The sequence below is a fragment of the Podarcis filfolensis genome (assembly GCF_964270895.1).
Source record: "Podarcis filfolensis genome assembly, chromosome: 5".
NCBI classification, from domain to species: Eukaryota; Metazoa; Chordata; class Lepidosauria; order Squamata; family Lacertidae; genus Podarcis; species Podarcis filfolensis.
Genome location: NC_139608.1, coordinates 32,766,521 through 32,788,630, shown reverse-complemented (window position 1 = coordinate 32,788,630; position 22,110 = coordinate 32,766,521). Strand labels below are relative to the sequence as shown.

General features: G+C 41.9%; 1 protein-coding gene across 1 annotated transcript in view; it reads left to right on the top strand.

Moving 5' to 3' along the window:
• Positions 1–11,164: 11,164 nt before the first annotated feature.
• CLSTN2 (calsyntenin 2) overlaps positions 11,165–22,110 on the top strand; it is a 329,869-nt gene continuing 318,923 nt past the window's right edge. The window contains exon 1 of the mRNA XM_083613746.1: positions 11,165–11,541. Within this exon, the coding sequence (XP_083469872.1) occupies positions 11,478–11,541 (64 nt within the window). The 5' untranslated portion in view covers positions 11,165–11,477. The remainder of the gene's footprint in view (positions 11,542–22,110) is intronic.

Genomic DNA, 22,110 nt, shown 5'->3' with positions numbered 1-22,110 from the left:
TATTGTCATTAGAAAATATAAAACCTCTGTCTCTGGGTTCTAAACAACATGATCTGCATTTTTTAAAGACTATTAGAAGTCCATGGACAGATGGCAACTTGTTAAGGCCAAGTAAGTCTTTTTTTCAGAAGCATATGTTAGGAAAGTAAACAGATAGGTAGATTTAAAGAAAAATTCGGAGAAGATATCAAGAAAGAGACAAGTTGTCCCTTTGCAGTGCCACAGAGACTCTCAGATAGAGCCTATGCAATACTGAGCTTCTGAAATGGCATCATATACAATTGAGCAGTTATTATTAATTTGAATAGTGCCTAATATAGTCTACAGCTTGATTAGTGCATTCTAGTAGACAGGGCATCAGTTTTCAGAGTTTACTGAGATGAATTTTTCAGCAGTGCAAGTTGTACTAAAGTATCAGTTTTGCTCTGATTCCTATATCCCTGAGAACACACAAAATCTGTTGTTTGCCTGGCAGATCCACCCACATCTGGCCCTCTCCTCTAAGTATATGAGTGGTTTTGTCCACAATCCTTGGAATCTCTGCCTCCTCAGTAAAATGTACCACCTGTTCCTGGTTTGGTAGCCATTGCTCAATCTTTGCCTTCCAGTTGCTTTATTTCCAGGGTTATTGAACTCTGTGGATTCCATCTACTCAGCTGTACTGGCCATACTGTAAGCACCAAAAGCTGCTTATATAAAGTCAGAGCATCGGTCAATATAGTTCAGTGTTGTGTACATTCACTGGCAGCAGCTCTTCAGGCTTAGAAAAAACAAGGACCTTTTATAGTCCTATCTGAAAATACCAGGGATTGTACCTGGGATGTTTGGTATGCAAAGTATGTACGGTACTCTACCACTGAACAATAGTCCTGTTTTAGATTGAAGGGATGGATCAGCCCTACAGCCTCTATTATCCTTTGAATCTAAACGCAAGATTGTATCCCTTTGGGTATGAATTTTACTGAGGCTTGATCACATTTTTTACTGTAAATATATGTAAATAAACAAGGATTGCATGCAGTTGATTTACAAAGATATCTTAAAAGCAGCATCCTTGCATTCTCAATCAGCATGCAATGTTTATTAGTAGATGTTGTTTGTAAATGTAAATCATGCATCCCCAGTGCATATTCAGAAAAGTTGTTGGATATGGAATTCCTATCTAGATTTTGGGAAGACACCAGAGTGGTGAAGAGTAGTCTAGACCTCAAGCAGAGTTTTTCCACATCTGTACTACTGGAGATGCCAGGGATTGAACCTTTGACTTTATGCATATAAAATGTGTGCTCTGTCACTTTGTGATTTCTCACTATGGGAAATATGCAGTGCTAGTCTTACTCAGCTAGTCCATTGATTTAAACAAGCCTGTTCTAAGTATGACTCATATTGGGTATCTATTGTCTTTACCAACATTAAAGCTAAAACTAAACATATCCCCATCCCTCTACACAATGCATGTGATTTAGAGAAAGTTTGATCACCTCATGCCCTTAGATTTCAAAGATTCTGGACATCAGAAGCTGTAGAATTTGATACCGATTAATGTTCCTTTTTATCAGATAGAAATTGTGATACTTTTTGCTTTAAATGTATAAATTTATTTTATATCAAATGTGATTGAATGCTTCTAATTCATTATTGTATACCTTCTCAAAGATTTTATTTATTTAAAAATTATAGAAATTCTTGCTTACACCAACACTGTACAATTCAACTTGACTATGTGTTACCCAAATATGTTCGGTAGGCTGTCGATCTCTAAGGATACATCCATTCCTGCAACAGATATGCCAAATCTATAACTGGTGTGTGTGTGTGTCACACATACATGCACCCCTCTAGCAAAAAAAGAAAAAAAAGAAAAAGGATCTTTTTAGATTGACTGCCACTGATGTCAGACTTATGTCAATAACTCCAAGTAAAGGCAGGAATGTGACCTTTTCCCTCTTATAATTTCCATTTCAAAAAAGCAATGAGCCATGTCGGATCAAAGCGAAACTGCACACTTCTCCATGTGGAGGATTTTTTTCTTCTCTTTTTAGGTTGTAGAAGTCACGTAACCCAGTGACCCTTGAGTGGGAAATAAATCTTCCAGGAATAGCCTGCCTTGAACCACATTGTCCATTAACATAATACTATAGGGAGGTGGGGAATCCAAATAAGTTTTTGCTTCTTAGGACTGTCACCCAATTCAAGACATCTTAGTTTATTAATCACATAGAATCATTTATTAAGTATTTTGCTATACTGTCCATAATGACAGTTGTGGATGCTGCACTAGGGGATAAAAGCATGAAACTTCTGATATCTCACAGCTGGTCTAATTGCACAAGCAATTACATCACTACTTTTAGGGACATAGTGAAACAGCATGCATTCTGAGAGCTGCACATTAGCATATTTTGTGATGTTGCAAAAAGTGGTGGAGTGCTATTCTCTGATTGTGCAAATGAAGAGAACCCAATAATAGGGTCTCACCAGCCTCTAAACCAGGGGTAGTCAACCTTTTTATACTTACCGCTCACTAATGCATCTTTCTTGATGGTAAAATTTCCTTACTGCCCACCAGTGCTCAATGGAAGGAGGATTCAGCTTGTGCCATGGAACCCCTACTGCCCACCTAGAATCCAGAAACGCTCACTAGTGGGCAGTAGGGACCAGGTTGACAACCCCTGCTCCAAACCATCGCAGAGATGGAGCTCATGTCTTGGACTCTTGGGGATGTACCACAGCTTAGTGGTAGAGCAACTGCTTTGTAAGCAGGTTCTATCTCCAACATCTCCAGGTAGGCCTGGGAGATGACACTGTCCGGAACCCTGGCGAGGCACCATAGACAATAGATGGCTCAATTATCCGGCTCGGTATTAGGCAGCTTCCTTTATTTCTAATAACTACAGTATGTGGTACACAGGCAGTACTGTGGGCATAAAATGTCTTAGAGTAAACCGCACCCCCCAAAAAATCCTGCCAACTGGAGGGCTTCAGCTGTTTCAGTAAGTCAAGAAGCTCATCAGCATGGTCAGAAAGTGGAGGTGTTGACTTAAGGACACAATGACAAGTAGGACAATCAGGAGGAACCCACACCATAAGGCAGGCTTCCTCAACCTTGGCCTCCAGATGTTTTGAGACTACAATTCCCATCATCCCTGACCACTGGTCCTGCTAGCTAGGTATCATGTAGGCCAAAAACATCTGGAGGGCCAAGGTTGAGGAAGCCTGCCGTAAGGTCTCTTTCTGCCAAGCATAACCCAGCATGTTAAATATCTATTGATACTAAATGTAGTAGGCAGGTTGGTGAAAATAGCTGAAGATGCATTTCACTTTAGGTAGTTTCGTGGGGAGGCATTTTATCCATGTGTCACAAATTATTCCAATAAAAGATAATGTCCTTTCTGTTGGGGGGGTGCTTTTGGGGAGACTGCTCTCAATTTTGTTTTAACAACTGACAGGACATAGGTAGGGCTAAATATACTTAAAGGAGTTGTGCTCTGCAGAAGGGAGTGAGTAGGTTTTAAGGCAGAATTGATCCAATACCCTTGGTGGTGAGAGTTCAACAGACTTGCTTGTGAATCCCAAATTTATCTCTCCAGTTCCCATCAATGACAGCTTTGAAATTGGTTCCACCTTGGTTTTAAACTAACCCCGCCAACATCCTGTGTTGTTCTTGCTTCATCATCCAATCCAATGGATGTTTACTCAAAAGTAAATCACATGTTGTTCAAATGGGACTAACTTCAAAGTAAATGTGCATAGGATTGTGGCCTAGGGCTTATTTGATCCATTCTGCTAGCGTTGAGTGATTCGTAATTTTGCTTCATTTAGTTTAGCTTACCAATAAAGGAGGAATTAGCTCTGTCTTTGGGCGGGGGGGGGGCGCACACACAAACACAGGGTGAAGAAATCTTTCCTTTGATGGTCTTGTAAATTTGTGAGTATGTGTGAGAGAGTTACGGAGAGCTGAGAAACTGAGTAGTGTGTGTGTTTTTAGAACAGTCCCACTGCTCATTTTAAAATTGGCAACAGGTGCAGCAACATTTTCCAGGATAATAGAGTGGCTAAGGTCAGTGCTAGAATAGCATCTCATCCTGCTCTGCATAAATATCATGAGAAACGATACGGATGGACTGAATGGTAAATTCATGAATTCCTTTCTCCTTGTCAACAGTGGGATCTATAATGGAGAGGTTACGCTAGCATGGAGAACCTCAACACGTGTAAGCCATCTGTAAAAAGAGAAGGTGCATAAAACTGTGAAGAAGAGATATGTTGCCTTTTTATTCCTCCCTCTGTGTGTAAAATGGAACAAGCATGCTAATTTGGTGGGGAGGGGGGTGATGCTACAAGGCTAGGATTACAATAACTGCAGAATATTACATACCACACATCAACCCCTTACATCCAAACACAGTTTCTATACCTCTCTTTTTACAAGCAACCATTTTGGATGTGTCAAAAATGAGGCCAAAATTGTACTTCCTCATGCTTCTCTGTCTTATTCAGAATCCATCCTGCCAGTCTCCTGCTGGAACCCACAGAGACGGTATAGGCACCAGGGAATACTAGGAAGATCTGGGATGCTCTCCATTGGAAGCAAGGAAGCTCTGGAGCTGCCATGAATGCTTTCCTGCAGGCTGGGCAGAAATAATAGTTGTGTATATGCCGTACATTTAAAGCACGCACACACCCAAATCCTGGAAACTTGTTTACTTATTGCAGAACTACTGCTCCAAACACCCTGAACAAATAACAGTTCCCAGGTTTCTGGGAAGGGGGACAGTAAAGGGAAAGGAAAAGGTACCCCCTGACCGTTAGGTCCAGTAGTGGATGGCTCTGGGGTTGCGGCGCTCATCTCACTCTATAGGCCAAGGGAGCCAGCGTTTGTCTGCAGACAGCTTTCAGGCCATGTGGCCAGCATGACTAAGCCGCTTCTGGCGAACCAGAGCAGTATTTACCTTCCCACCAGAGCAGTACCTATTTATCTACTTGCACTTTGACATGCTTTCGAACTGCTAGGTTGGCAGGAGCAGGGACCAAGCAACAGGAGGTCACCCCGTGGTGGGGATTCCCAGGTTTCTGGGAAGGGGGACAGTAATGGGCTTTAAATGTATGGAGTTATATCCAAGGCTAGTCCTACTCATATTGCACCCATTAAAATGAATGGCTATGGCTAACTTAAACACATTAAAATCAATGAGTCTCCTCTGGTTAGGACTTAAAGGTAAAGGTAAAGGGACCCGACCATTAGGTCCAGTCGCGGATGACTCTGGGGTTGCGGCGCTCATCTCGCTTTATTGGTCAAGGGAGCCTGTGTACAGCTTCCTTGTCATGTGGCCAGCATGACTAAGCTGCTTCTGGCAAACCAGAGCAGCACATGGAAACTCCGTTTACCTTCCCGCCGGAGCAGTACCTATTTATCTACTTGCACTTCATGCTTTTGAACTGCTAGGTTGGCAGGAGCAGGGACCGAACAATGGGAGCTCACCTCGTCACGGGGATTCGAACCGCCAACCTTCTGATCAGCAAGCCCTAGGCTCTGTGGTTTAACCCACAGATTAGGACTTAGCTGGATACAATTCATGGTGTGTACAAAGAAAATAAAGAGGATCCCAGGTTCCTCTAAGAAAGTAAGGTGGGTCTTCACCTTTTCTTCTCTAAGAATGTGCAACAATGTTGCATTTGTCTCTGTCTTTGGGGACAAGCCTTATGAGGAACCATTGAGAGAGAGTTGGGTATGTTTAGCCTAGATAAGACTGAGAGGAGATACGATAACCATTTTCAACTAAAGGGCTGTCATGTGGAAGATGAAGCAAACTTGCTTTATCCTGCTTCAGAGGCTAGGACCCAAACCAATGGCTTCAAGTTACAAGAAAGTAGATTCCAACTTAACATCAAAAATAACTATCTTACAGTAAGAGCTATTTGACATTGGAACAATATCCCTTGGGAAGTGATGGCCTCTCCTTCTTTGGAGATTTTTGAGCAGAAGTTGGATGGGCATCTGTCATGGATGCTTCAGCTGAGATACCTTCATGATGACCCTCGGGGTCCCTTCCAACTCTACAATTCTATGACTCTATTATTCTATGGCATGCAAGTAGAATAACAACTTAACCCTAACCCTTATGACACCTTAAACACTTTTTTTAAAAAAAAATGGCATAAATGTTATGTTAACAAGTTTATTAAATTGTTGCATGACCCTTGGGTTGCTTTTCTGCAGGAGAATAACTCGTCTATTCCTCTGAAAATTGTTGTGCATTTTTCTGTGCACTTTCCCACACTTTTGCAGGGGATTCCTCGGATCTGGAAACCCCACTGAAATGCTTTTTCATATGTTAAAAAGTTGATTGCTGTCCCAAGTGCCTGTGTGTCAATTAGAATTTGGATATGCAGATCATCACTGCAGATTTGTGTTCTGGCCTTGGAGAAATAGCTAATCGCTTTGCTAATCGCTTTGGCTTTCCGTTGAGCATTGGCCAGTTTTGAGTGGGACAGCAGGTGGGAATGCTGTGGAATCAGCTGTTAACAGCCATTACAGAAGAAAGCAAGCAGGGAGGCACCTCCTGTTTATAGGGATTCAGCCATTTAGGGGCAAATGATTTGTGACAAATCTGGGGAGTTGAATGAGTTAACGAGGTGCTCACGGCAGTCATCTGCCAGGCAAAATGATGCTTGGATGAAGAGTCTGGCAAGGGGCCAACGGGCAGCACTGGGTGGACAAAGCATGCAGTAAAACAAATGGGATAGTGGGCTGTGTGTTTAGTCAGCAAGCAGGAGCAGTAATTTATCATAAATGTATAGTGTACATAGTTCGTTGGTACAGGCATGATGGTACATATTTATCTGAGCAGGGAGTTTCAAGACAGGGTTTCAAGAAATGCTTTATCCTTGAGTAATATGGAATTGTGTGAAGACACTGAAAAACTCCTTCCCAGGAGTGGTGTGAGAGCTAAAGGGTAGTCACTGAGGGTAGGCACAGTAGTGAAGAAAGGCATTCTGCACATGCTCAAAAAGTCTTTATTTCTTTTCCCAAGGCTGGGCTTTAGAACAGGGATGGTGGACTGAAGGCATCTGCCAATGGTCCACCAATGAACCAGTGATCAATTTCTGATTGACCAGCTAGGGCTGGTTGCTGGAACTCATGCAATGAGTAGATTGGCTTCATCTGGAAAAATACTTCTTATGTTCCTCCCATCACTTAACACAATGAGCGATGTTATATCTTTAATTGTGAAGCAATCCTGAACATGTATGAACTCTTGTTTTGCAAATTTGAAAACACAGTGGCTGGGCCCAATGGTATTGTGGCAAAAAAGAAGCAAAATGATGCCCAGGGCATGGCCTGAGGGCACATAATGCAATAACCCTGGTGAAGCTAAAGAGCCCAGAGTCTGCCTGGATAGGAGACAGTCTGGGAGTACCATATAAGTTGCCTTGAATAACATAACAGATGACAGGCAAGGTATAAACATAACAATTAACAATTATATTAAAGGAAAGCACAGACCACACAAAAACCAAAATCATACCTCAGCTGTTCTCAAGTTAAAAAGAAAACCTGTTTCTGTTCTAAATAGGGTTAAACCAAAGGCTGGTAAACCTAGGAATGTTGCATGCACAATATAAATGGGACGATTTGCCCAGCTTTCCCCCAATCAGAAATGGTCATCACATGTTCATACAGTGGGAAAGGGGGATTATGCCTGCTGCCAGTGGCGTAGCGTGGGTTGTCAGCACCCGGGGCAAGGCAAGTAATTTACGCCCCCTAACCCGTGGATTTGTGCCCCCTAACCCGTGGATTTGCGCCCCCTAACCCATTGATTTGCCCTAACCCCAGATGTTGCGCCCGGTGCGGTCCGCCCCCCCTGCACCCCCCACACTACGCCACTGCCTGCTGCTGCATAATTTCTTTCACACCAGCACTGATTATGGGGCAGGGCTTATGGGTGTAATCCTGTTTCCTCTTGTGCAGGCATCCATTCCTTCATTATGCAGGTATTCATACATGCAAAGTATATGCACAATTCGCGCCAGTTCCTCAGTACTTTAGAAGGGGGTGAAAGAAAATTAGTAATGAGGCAAATTCTACACACATGTGAATGTATCCTCATGTGTGTATGAGATCATAAAGATCTCTACTATATCATACTGTACCAAGTGCTGAGTTATCAGGTTATATGTACACACACATGTGAACCAGTTCCCATGGAAGTTCTACTTCTATTTCTGGGCACAAGATGTTGGACATAATATTATGATGGCTGACTGGGAACAGTTGTGGACCACAGGTATGAAGTTCACGGCATGTAATGCCCTAAGAGAGAATATTATGAAAATGATATACAGGTGGTACATGACACCAGTCAAGCTTGCGAAAATTTATCATTTGCCCGATAATAAATGTTGGAAATGTAAAGAAACTGAAGGTACATTCTTTCACCTTTGGTGGACGTGCCCAAGGATTAAGGCTTTCTGGGAGATGATCTATAATGAAATGAAAAAGGTATTTAAATATACCTTTCTGAAGAAACCAGAGGCCTTTCTCCTGGGCATGGTCGGCCAACTGGTGCTAAAGAAGGATAGAACTTTCTTTATGTATGCTACAACAGCAGCAAGAATACTTATTGCAAAGTATTGGAAGACACAAGATTTACCCACCCTGGAAGAATGGCAGATGAAGGTGATGGACTATATGGAACTGGCGGAAATGACTGGCAGAATCCGAGACCAGGAAGAAGAGTCGGTGGAAGAAGATTGGAAGAAATTTAAAGACTATTTACAGAAATACTGCAAAATTAATGAATGTTAGAATGATGTCGGAATGAATTTATGTGGTTTTAGCAGTAATGTTATAAAGGAGTATGTAAAAATGGGTTGTTAACAGGTGAGAATGTAAAGTTACAATATATTAAGATAAATGATTAAGATAAAAACAAAGATGGAAAGGATTTGCTGAATTAACTAACTGAACTGGAATACAAAAAATGGAGGTGTGAGGAGGTCAAGGAAACAAGTAAATGAAAGATAAGATATGGAAAAATTGATTTGTTTTTAATTGTTTTAATTTATCAGTATTTTGTATTTTTTGTTTTATTGCTTTTTCTTATTTTTGTAATTCTTTGAAATTTTAATAAATATTATTTTTTTTAAAAAGGAAGTTCTACTTCTATTTCATATGTATAAAGTATGAAGAACACACAAAAGAAGCTTGAAATATCCCTGTTCCATTGTTCTGGAGGAATAGATTGTGAATGTTTGGCACTTTGCTCTCCACACCATCTGGACAAACTACAGTTGCCAGCCTTTTTAAGTCCATGTGCACATTTCAATTTTTGAGTGAGTGCGTGCTGTGAGTTCCACCCCTTTGGGTCACGTCTCTCCCATCCCCCAACCCCCCCCCCAAGACAGACAGAAAGTACACCTGCACTTAAACAAAAAACCAAAGGATTTAGGTCATATCCAATAGAATTAACTGGAATCTTGAAAAGCACATAGAACTGAAAGGGGAAGTGGGAACAAGAATTCTTATTCTAAATCCCTCCTTCAACTCTATGTACTTTTCAAAAGAGAACAAGGAACACCTCATGACCAAGGTTCAGTGAATAGAAGGCTTACAGGTTTCATGGGCACCAGGGGAAGATTTCAGGGGCATCACTGCACCCATAGGTATCACATTGGTGACTCCTACATTAAGCTAAACACCTACATTAAATTAAGCATATTTTGGTTTTTTTTAAAAGTGTGTTTAATAATGCCAATTTTATTTTGAAAGTAAAGCAGCCACTTAGCACTGCTACTGATTAGTGAAGGTGGTCAAATAGCAAATAACAGCCATCCCTTCTTCTGCCCTGGAGCAGAGAGTGGATAAGGAGGGATGTCACAAGCTAGGGAGCACCCTAGAACCCTTGGCAACACATCCTGGTGGGTGGGAATGGAATGTGCAAAAAACAAACAAACAAACAAACAAACAACAACCACCCACAAAAAACCACAGGGTAGCGTAGCTAACTCCTCTCTCTCATGCTTTCTAGGTAACAGCAGAAAACCTTAAGAGTCAGCACAAGCAGCTGCCTCTGTCCACTTGTCCACCTTCCCTCTCTGGGCATTACATCACACAGGGTCACCTCCAGTCTGTCAGTATTTTGCAGGAGGGATTCGAGTGTATATTGGTAATTTCGGTTTGCACAATTTAAGTGATTAAACTGCTCTGTCACCCTATTGCAACAAACCCACTTTTTAAAAAAGACTTTTTGCAGCCAGGAAAGTGACACGGGAATGCAATGCAAAGTGTGAGGTGAACAGATGGGTAACAGGAAATGCAAACACAGTGCAAGTAAATCAGATTAAATGTTTATTGTCCTATAGCATCCCTGCAACCATGGTCTAGCCTCTTGTGTAAGCTTTGTGCAAACAAATCTGGATGGATACTCAGTAAAGAGCTTGCTTAGGGGCTGGCCATGGAAGAAGCAGTCACCTCAACTGCCCACCTGTGCTCTCCTGCTGGGTGGCACAGCAGTGGAGAGTGAGCCCAGTGAAAACCCAATCCCTCACCAACATGCTCCTCAGAGAGAGCGGGTGAGTGAGCAGGCAGTCCCTGCCCCCTATTTCCTCTGCATAACTGGGCCCATCCTTTCTATTGCTCTTCCGTAAGAAAGGGGACATATGAGCAGCAAGAGCCTAATTTCAGAGGGAGGGAGAGAGGAGGTAGGGAATCAAAGGCAGTGGCAACCATTAATGCCGAGAAGGGTGCGAGATTGTGCAAGGAGCAGCCACTGGGATTTGGCTAGCTGAGCTGCAGCCTTCTCCTCCGAGAGAGAGCGCGAACTCAGGTGAGCAAGTGAGAGGATGAAGTGGCTGCTTCGTAGCCAACCTTCCGCGCTGCACCAACCCGAGACAGCAGGTGCGCAGCAGGAAGAGGTGGCTGCCCACACCTTTGCCCGGGGCAGCCAGCACCCGATCCTTCTGGCTGCAACATCCAGAGAAGGCAGAAGAGGTTAAAGCCCCCAACTCAGAGGCTATTCCTGCGGAATGAAAGTGGCAGCCTTGTGCAAGCGTGCTTTTCTTCGCCGTAGTTTGCGCGCGCCGAACCTCCTTCCAACCGCGTCCCTCCCCCCCCCCCGCGCTCCGCCCCCTCCTCCTCATGAATATTCACGCATCTCCTCCCGGTGACGTTGCAGCAGTCCCGCGCTGAAAGCCGGAGAGCTGCTTTGGTCCTGGCAGTCAAGCCTGCGAATGACTGAGCAGTAGCCGTCATCCTCCTCCAGCAGACGCCGCGGCGCGCGCGCGGCTGCTCCAGCTTCTCCTCGCTTCCCTTTCCCTCCGCTGCCACAGCCCAGCGACGCGAGCGGTCTGAGGGAGCGCGCGGCGCAGCCCGGAGCCTCCTCCGCCTTGACGAAGGGAGACGGCTGTGATAAAAGCCGAGGAAGAGGAGGAGGAGGAGAAGAAAGCGCGTCCTCCTCGACCGGGTCGCCGAGAGGATGAGGCAGTGCTGGGAGTGGGCGCTGCTCCTGTGCGGGGTCGCCGGTCTCCTCGCCGCCAAAGGTAAGTGAAGTTTCCCTGCCTTCCTCCTCGCCTCGCCGCCTCCTTCCCAGCAAAGCCAGGCTGCGCGCAGGTGTGAGGGGCGCCGCCTCGTCGCCCGCGCTTCCTTCCCGGGGCGATTCCGAGGGCGCCGGCGGCAGCGTCTGTTGTGTCTGGCGGGCTTGTTGCGCTTGACGAGGCTGTGGCGGCGCGCCGGAGGAGTTTCCTTCGCTTGGGCTGCCGTTGGTGAGGGAAGCTTCGTTGGCTGCACCTGGAAAGGGCAGGTGGAGACGGGAAGCTTGCTGGCCGCGGAGAGAGAAGAGGGGGTGGGGTGGGAAACGGCGAGGAAGAGGGACTCCCTCACAGTTACGCATCCCTGAGGGAGAGAAGAGCCGGGGAAAGTTTGAGGCGTCGTGAAGCGAAGGGCGAGGGGAAGCTGCTGGAGTTGGGGGGCAGTTGGGCAGGCGTGCTGGCGCTGCCGCGATTGGGCCAGGAGCGAAGTCTCGGGGAAGGTGAATTGCCTCGAACGCATCGCTCTTCGCAGACGGGCGCTCTGACCCTGGCGGGGCTTAAACGGATTGCTTGGCTGAGCGGAAGGCAGCCAGTGGCTGCAAATGAGGAGGCGACACTGGGGCGGAATGTTTATTCGCCTGATGGAGCTCCAGTCTAGAAAGGAGTCTGTTTTGCGCGGACCTCTGGCCAAAGGGCTTATTTGAAGGGGGTATTCGAATCGGTAGGGAAGATCGGTTGTGTATACAGTAGTACACACTGAAACTTGGTATTTCTGTTCTTGCATCAGCAAAGTTGAAGACACCAAAACATTGACGTAGCCTGCCTAACACAGAAAATACTCGTTTTTCATTTTAGCTGGGGCAGCCCACTTGACCCTGGAGTTTCCATTCATTCCACTTTGCAATACTCCTCCTTGGTTCAGTATGAAACACATTTAAGACTTTTCACCCTTGCTATGGTGTTGCTTCAATGAAAAGCAATGTTGTCAGAGAGAAAGGAAAACTTGGCAGGGAAAATAATAATAGTCTCTGTAGCATAAAACTGCTTAGATAACCCCAGGTGGCTTTTGGTATTCCCTCTATGATGAAACATGTTATTCATAGATTTATTTTGATAGTATGCATTAGTAATTTCTGTTTTTAACCCAACTAGTTTTGCTGGTGACATCTGTGGTTCACCTTGGCTCTCAAAAAGTAAATGTTTTCCCTTTCTCTGTCTTGCATTTCTGCTGTGAATCTTTCTCTAGGATGCCAACTGTTCAGTGTTAAACAGAAGTGGTGAGAACTTTACTAAGCACTGCTTTGAAAATGTCACTGTTTCTTAAAGACAGTAAATGCCATAGTTGTGATCTGAAAGTTTGTTCATTGCTGTTTGTGTTATGCTTAGGACAAAACATTAACATTAATTCACAGGAACTTGGAGGATTATACTCTGAGAACCAGCAGAAATATAGATTATTTGAGCACAAGGCACTGAGGTCATCAGCCCAGTTACTATAATCTTTGTCTTTTGCATGCAGTTTGATTGCAATATAGATTACAAGCAATGGACAGAAATAGAGCAGCTGGCAGTTGTCCCTCTATTTATCTCCTTTATAATAACCCCCATATGATTTCCTTCTGGCAAATGTGAGAGTTTTGTCTGTAGGTGTTTGAGGAGTGCTATTCTATAAAAACTGGTACATATGAATTCTGTCAAAGTTACGAATTCTACTTTACCACTGGGGGGCTGCAAAGTGCATTGTTAGACTTCTACAATTTTACATGATGTTTAGTGCTTGATATAAGAAGACTTTTTAATGACCATTATAGAGACATAAAAAGATGTCAACAAGATATTATACTTTCATTCTTGATGACGTATTTAAATATGGAGAATCGCACCAGTTACTTCCCCATTGTGATTTTGTTTTCATTTGTGTAAATATGTGTGAGAATTTCAAGTTTTGGTTTCTTTATAAAGAGCAGCTGTAGAACATCTAGATGAAAGGTACTATGATTGCAAAGAATGCTTGATATGTTTAATTGATTTCCCCCCTCCCAATATGATATGTTTGGGCTTTGCTTGGTAGCTTGAAGGAGGATGTTGCCTACTTTGAGGTCTTTGTACAGCTGATTTACTGTTTGGTTTACCTAGCAAGAGAGAGCTGCAAGTCAGTCCACCTCTTGTTATTTCCTGCTGAAAAACACAGAGGCTTCAGTGTCAAAGAAGACATAAGTAACTGAGCAACTCACGTGCTCACTACCTGTACTGGCTACTGAAGAGAACTATCAGACTCTTTGGTTTGTTCTGTGTATGAACAAACACATCTCTATCTGCTGTGGTTCTGGGATGGTACCAGTTGCTACAAAGGTGCTCTGCCCCACTGCCATTCTGAGAATATCCTCTTAGCACATAGCCTGCTAAAGTTTTGTGCTTTGTATGATTCTGTCAGGATGATGCAGAAAGCAAACAGTAGCATGAACTGGCTATTGTTCCCAATTGTAGTTTGACTTACCCTCTTCATCTGTAAAGTGTAAGGACTCTGCATGTATGAAAATACGTACATACTCTATACCTGAATCCTTTTGCTTGGAGACATCACAAGCATGTCTGCTTGCTCATTCTGTGGCCTTGGAAAGAGCAATAATACCTTTCCAAAAAACAACTCTGTGTCTACAAGTAAATTTTGGTATTCTGAATTTTATGACATGGATTATATTAATTTTAGTTCTTGTGAATCATGCTTTGAATCTTTGTTGTCTGGTGCCCTAGAACCTTTTGGGTGAAGGGCAGATCACAAATATCTAAAACTGTCCATAACAGCTGCAACCAAAAGGGAGCCAGTATAACTTTGAGATATATTCACATTTCGGTGTGTATAATCAGATACATTTATTACAAATATTTTATTTGTCACCACCAATGTACTTGGCACTTCTCTGAGTAATACGGACAAAAATACACCTCTCTCCTTCATCTATATATCAATAAACTAGAATATGTCTACAGGCATCTTGCTTCTTCCTTATGCCTTGCAATAAATCTGTATGCAGGGCACTTCACTGACATTAGAGTAAATTGTTCACAGTAGAGAAATGTTTTGCTGAAGATCACCAGTTACTGTGATAGATGTTGCTAGTTGTCGCCATTAGATGAGGCTAATAAACTGGCGTTACCAAGACTTTTTGCCCTACTTTAATGTGATAAGTCATATTGTTTGTAGATATTTAGTTTAACGCAGGCCTACTTGATCGCAGGATACTTCAAGAAGCCCCTATACTCCTACGATATAGGTTAGTGGGTGTTTTGGATATAATATAATAATGGAAATAAAATAATAAATAAAATAAAATAATAATGGAAATAAGAGCAAAGCTTGAGGAGCTTAAAGCTTATTGCCTGGTTCATGAATGAATGTCTGTTTAATCTAGGGAATGTCTCCTGGTTTACCATGTCATAGGAACCAGACCACTGATTGTCTGTATTAGGATATAGTCTAGTATTGAGAACATAGAAGAAGAAGAAGAGTTTGAATTTGATATCCCGCTTTATCACTACCCGAAGGAGTCTCAAAGCGGCTAACATTCTCCTTTCCCTTCCTCCCCCACAACAAACACTCTGCGAGGTGAGTGGGGCTGAGAGACTTCAGAGAAGCATGACTAGCCCAAGGTCACCCAGCAGTTGCATGCGGAGGAGAGGAGACGCGAACCCAGTTCCCCCGATTACGGGTCTATCGCTCTTAACCACTACACCACACTGGCTCTCAACATAGGAAGCTGTCTCATATCTAGTCAGCCCACCTGATTCATTTAGCTCAGTAATGTCTACAAACTGGCTGGCAGCCACTCTACAGAGTCACAGGTTCAAGGACCATCCCCAGTTCTAGCTGGAGATGCCAATGGTTGATCCTGGGAACTTAGGCATTCAAAGCAGATCCACCACCACTGAGCCGTGGCTCTTCAGTATTACTGGAAATACTTAAAGTTGCTACAGTGTTTGGATTTCTTGAAAGTTAAGTTGCTGTACATCATGAGCTTGCAGTCATTGGCTATTTTTATATAAGACATTCTTACAGCAGCTCTTTTTGTATGGTAGATGTGTGACCTTGCACTATGAATCTTTTCCCTTGCTTTGTAAGCTATGCAAAAAGAAAACTCCTGGCGGGAGTTACTCAGCACTAGAGAACATCTGATATGAAGTGTCAGTCCCTAAGGCAGCTTACAATATTTTGTATCAGATACTGAAGAAAATACTTAGATTTGCTAAATCCTCATTTCAGTCTCTTTAAATTGCAACTTTGCCCTTGCCCTCTTTCTCAAAGTGCGTAATTCAAGGTCTCTTGAACAGTAACCTCAATTTTGCCTTACTTGCTTCAAAGAGATCCCCTCTTACTTTTAAGAGGATTATATTAAGAAAATATATAATTTTAGCTAGCCCAGTGCAGGGGTGATAGGAAATAGCTACCCTTAATAGCAAATTGTCCTTAATGCTATTTAATAAGATATCTGTGAGAAAAATGGACAAAAAATTAGTAGCAAACTGATTGGAACTGCAACTTGTTTCTTCATCTGGTAAAATAATTAGCTAAACTGTGAAATATTAATACAGCCTAAGGTTATACAATTTTAAAGTAGTACCTTTTAAAATAATGAGGTTTGATGTAGATGAAAATCAACTATATGTATTTCTCCCCACCAACACCACACAGATTATGATGTGTCTGTTTCTAATGACATTTTAAAATATATACCTAATCTTTCATGCAAAATGTTCCTGAAGCGACTTGGTCAGGCTGACATAGAATGCACACTGATGTCCTAAATACTGATCCCTTCTTGTGCTCATTAAAGTATTTCTTTCTGAGCTTTTTTTTTTAATCTCAAAAGTAAATCTGACTTTCCCCAATGTTTAGAGAGCAATTTGGATCTATTGCCCAAGAGTAGATTTAGATAATATGTTGTAGGTGCGGGTTCTAAACTGGAGTAACAGGCACTCCAGATCAGTGGAAAAACCTCTTCAGTTGAACTATGGAAGATGGGAATGCTAACAGATCATCACACTGGGACTGAATCTATTTCACCTGAACTGCAATAGTGGTAGCTCTTTGTGCCTAACAGAACTTGCAGTGAAATTTTCATTTAGTGCACCATGAACACCTGTCCTATGGTAGCTTAGGTGTGATCCAACTTGTGCTTGTGGTGGAGCAGTGATGTAGCTCCAGCACAGTTCAGTTCAAACAAGCCATGTCAACTTGTGAATTGGTTCTTACTGGAATGATGGCTATGTGGAAATATGGGTATTATTAGAAATGTGAAAAGCAGGAATAACACAACAAATCATGGAGGATTCTATAAGTATAAAAGGGATGGCTGAATCTGTAAGCACTAATAAATGTATATAGAATGTAGGATGAGAAATACCACTCTTGGGGAGAGATAATAGAGACTTTCTGATATTTAAAGAGTCTAGCAAGAGCAGCCTTTCCTGACTTGGTTCTCTCCTGATGTTGAAGTGCAACTGTTCAGACTAGCCAGAACGGTCAATAATCAAGAAAGACTATGAGTTCGGTCTGGAAGGCTGTGCTTGGGGAAGGCTGTGCTACAGGAATTAAACTAAATAATATTTGTGAACTGTTTTGTTCCTCTTGCTTTGTCTCCCTCTTTAAATAACAATAATGCTTATATCTTGCTTCTCCTCATGAGTAGCTATGATATTGTGTCATGGATGTTTAAAAAAATAATCCAAATAGAAATACTACAAAATTCGTTTTTGTTTTTAAGAATTTGCTGTAGGGTGCCACAGTATGCTGTTGAACCTACAGCAGAGACTGCACATTGCAATGCTTTCAGATAGTGGATGAAATATAAATCACTCCATCTCAGTTTTGTTATTATCACCTGTTACCTTGATACTTTTTAATTTTGGAGAAGCATTTGTATTAATATAAAACCAGAGCCATGAGCCAGCAGCATTCTGAGTTGATGGTCTTTCTTCTTCCTCCTGGCAAGCCATACACTATGACTTGTGTGATCTTGTTTTCAGATACCACCTGTTGCAGTACTAGTATAATGTGAGTGTTCAGTCTGCATTGGTTGGAAACTGTGATCACATAGTGTTGGATGCGACTTTCCTCTTGGCCAGTGGCAGCATTTCCTGAGAGGAGTTCAGCATCACCTCTCACAATGTCCTAGAGGTTTGTTGGGTGCTATATTGAGAAATGGAATTGACAAAATATCATTTCTGTCCTTCCAGCCAATGTGCTGTATGTGGGGCTTTCCTTGAAGACGACAGCTCAGAATGTTGAAAGAAGTACAGAAGGCAACTAGACTACTGACTGGTTTGGCTGGAAGAATTTGTATTACACTACTTCTGAGAGAATGGCATTTTCTACCTACCCTAGTCCCAATTCAAGGTCTTGTCTTTGACATGCAAAACCCTAAACAACTGGGATTGCAAATACTTGAAAGTGCCTTGTCCTCTTGACTGATGTAAGAGTTAAGCTTGGCAGAGGAGGTTATTGCCTTGTTGGCAATTCCATCACCCTCAGAAATCTGTGGGGTGGTGGCATGTCAGAGGGCATTGTCTGCAGTAGCCCCCAGACTTTGTAACTTTTACTTTGTAGATGTTTGCCTAGTGCCAACTCTGCATGTATTTAGAAGGCATGCAAGTGCACCTTTCCCCTAAAGCTTGTGGGGATATTTGATCATTCTGCTTTTAGTGATATTATATTGGTTGTGCTGTTGTTTACAATTTGATTATTTATGTACTGTGTCGTAATGTGCTGCACCCTAACACTTAAGAGAGAAGTCTGGTTAATGCAATAAAATAAATAAATAAATAAAATGGAAGGAACCTTTGTATAGATTGATCACATTATCTTCTGCATTCTTTCACAGTAACAACTGCAATTCAAAAAGCAGTATGCATGTGTACGAGCACGCACAGGATTCAGTTAGATCTGCCATGGAGCTGTAGTTCTTGTTCATCCATACTGCTCACTACATAGGAGAAACCTGATTATTTGGAAAGATTGCAGGCTCCTTCACACAACTTTTTGGTTTTTGAGATAAGCTCTGGATTATTCTCCAAACATGCATTTAAACAGCCGTGTTTTGGAAATTGCAGTCTCCTTTGCCTATTAAATTGTCATTAAAATAATAATAATAAATAGCCACACTACTTTCTTTCCAGTTCTCATGTTGAGGTTTTTCCAATCACAGCTTAAGTGCAGGTTGCCTACCTTTGCCTCAATGAATCCATTAGGTCTAACAAAATTTTAAGTGAAAGTACAGCAGTTTAATTATGATTTTAATTATGTTTATGTTGTAGTATGTCTATAGTAGCATGATGAACATGCAATGTGGGCGTATGCAGTGCCCTCAGAAATCTCAAACAGACATTGTTTTAGCAATAGATATTTCAGGAATTGTAGCCAAGATAAAGACTATAAAGTATGTCGGTAGCAGGCTGCACTGAAGACCTAAACCTGACTGCTAATAACAACCTGACAGTTTTATGCACATTGGTCATGTACTGATAAATGCACATTTGACAAATGATTTTAGGTGTATAAATAATGAAAAATAATACGTGCAGTTGCTCTTAGCAGGCACACGAATGATGCTTGTTCTAATTATAAATGTACTGGAAACAAGCTCTGGAAACTTGTTGGAAGAGATACCACTGTATGTTGTGTCAGCAGGACTGTACAATGTACTCTAGTTAAATGAAATGGTGACTTCAAAATATAGATAGGTAGAACAAGTTAAGATGGCTTGCAGAAAAGGTTGATTTACTGTCCCCAGCTAAGCTTTTCAAAAATACTGCCAAAGATAAATATAGGGATGAGGAGATTTCACCCCTCCCATATCCAAGAATCTCCTGATGAGTCTGCTGATTCTCCAGAGAGAGGGGGCGGTGTTCTGCTTTCTACTTATTCTGCTCCAGCACCAAATCAAAGAGTCAGTCAGTCAGTCAGTGTGTTGGAGAGAGAGAGAGACTGAGTGTTAGAGATCGTGTGTATAGATAAGCTTGCTGCTAAGAGCAGCTGCAGACACTCAGTGCAGTGCAGCATTCATTTATGCTTAGAACCCATTTAGCTCTGTATATAGTTGTATTATAGTTGTAGACAGAATAAAGAAGATATTCTACAGAGCTGCTCTCCAAGTCGTTTATACTACGTCTGCTAGACTCTGCTATACTCTGCTGTGCGACGACTGTCTTCTTGTGGAAGTGAATCCGGTGCTCACAACTCTAAGCTGTGAGTCCACAGCACTTTGACCTGTTCCTGTCCAGAAGGTGGTCTCTGGAAGTGCTACCCAGCTCGCCTAGCCCAGTTGGGCTGAAGTGCATGAGTCCAGTTTGTGGTACTGGCTCAAGGGCGATGCTGACAAGGGTAGAAGGCACTGATATTTATGAGGCAGCTGAATAGCAATCTTATTTAGAGTAAGGCTTTTTAAAAAAGACAAAGTTAACATATCCTAGCAACTGAAATTGAATAGTAACTTATCTACTATAGTTATTCATTCAAGAAATAAATAAATTGTAAAGGTCTTTGTTAACTTCACCCATTTCTTTCACAGCTAGCTAAAATGTAAGAGATTCTCTACACTGCTTTGACATACTCTGGGCTGTTTATAGCTGTCTGTATTGTCTAAATGGTCCATGGAAACTAGTGAAGGGAAGGCCGAATATGAAAGTTTTAGTAGAGAAAGGACTATGCGGGTCTATGCTTGAACCGTTCCTTTTTAAATTAAAAATTTAACATAATAAACACCAAAAGACAACAATGTAACTGAAATTTACATTACGGATAGGAATTATTCTGATGAACTAAATTCCTATCCGCAATGTATAATGAAACATTTGAATGACCTGGGCCCTGAATGTTTTAAGGAACATCTTGCTCTGTGTTTTTATGTGTAATGTATATAAGCATTTAGATCCCACCTTTGTAGTGGTGATACAGCACTAGAAAGTGGCTAACAACAATTAAAACCAGACATAAAAAATAACAACATTCCATGAAATGCTGATACCCTCATGTCACAAAATTATAAAATAAAAAGAAATGCAAAGGAATATGCAAACTATTTTAATTGAGGAAAAATGGACCATACAAAATGTGTATTTATGCTAGCATGTCACCAAACAATCATGCATGCTCGATCAAAAGCTTATATTAGCTTTAAAAATTGAAATAAACCAGTACCCTAGATATACCTTGAATATGACCTTGCTTACAATAGATGAATGAATGCCTGTTCATCTTGTTTTATCATTTGAAAAGGATGAATTGTGACCAGATGGTTAATATAATTTTAACAACACGGACTGCAGACCAGGAAAGGCTAAACCTATTTAGATGAATTCAAATCAGCAGGATTTGATGAAATTCACTCCAGGGTGCTAAATCTCCAAACAATTAGATATTTTATTTGGGAAGTCATGGATAACAGATGAGATCCTAGATGGTTGTAGAGGAAAACATGGTGCCCCTTTGCTCAGAAACGAAGCATCCCTGATTCTTTAACATGTTGGCAAAACACGTATCATTTTCTAATGTTTTTACTGTTTAACTTTTGAATGGTGTATACTGCCTTGTTGCATTTTTATGGAAGTGCAGTTATAAATATTTAAATAAGTAAATAAATGTGTGAGCGCTCGGAATGTCTAAACAGTAAACCAGCAAGGGCTGCTTCTTTTGAAAAGTTGGTTAAACAGAATTTACCCACCAGCCACAAATAACAAAGCAATACACAGCCAGCCAGTCATTTTCAAGAAGTCAGTAGGCTCCTATTTGTAATGAACAGTTTAGGAGACCCAGTTTGGAGATGGTCATTTTAGGAATAAAGGGTAGAATCAAATCCATCCTCCTGTTCTGTGAAGTGCTGCTGCTCTAGGCTAAGAAGTCATATCTAGTAAGGGTAGAGAGAGCTCAACACAAGCATCTTTTTGAAGTTCCCAGTAGCTGTAGTTAGTTTATTTATATAACACATTTTCCACAAATACATTATGCTCAGAGCAGTTCACAGAAGGCAATTTAAGTTCACCAGAGTGAGTTCTAAGAGCACGTAGTGAGTAAATCCCCTGTTTAATGCAACAAGGAAGCAGTTTCAGATCCTGGCATTGTTGTTACTATGTATTCAATTTCTATCCTGCCCTTCCTCCCGAAACTCTTTAAACATTTTAAAAACACACCAAATATTTTCACAAATACTTTCAATGTTGCTTTAAACAATATATTTCAACCACCAAACGCCTGGGTGAACAGCAATTTTTCTAATTTTTTCTAATGGGGGAGAATTTGCCTCTCACCAGAGAGGACATTCTGTAAGTGAGCATCACAATACCTGGTCATGGGTCAGTGCCAGCTGGGCACAACCACCAACATGACCTTACCTGCCAGTAGTAAAACCTGAAGTGGTTGATGTTGGGGTGGGGGCAGTCACTACTTTAGGTACTTGGACCCAAAGTCATTTACAGCTTTGCATGTTGGTACTAATGCATTTAGTTCACTGGCAGCAAGTTGCAGCACTTCCAAGACTAGCGATTCATTGGGCTGCCTACTCTATAGCCTGACAGCTGCTTCCTGACCAT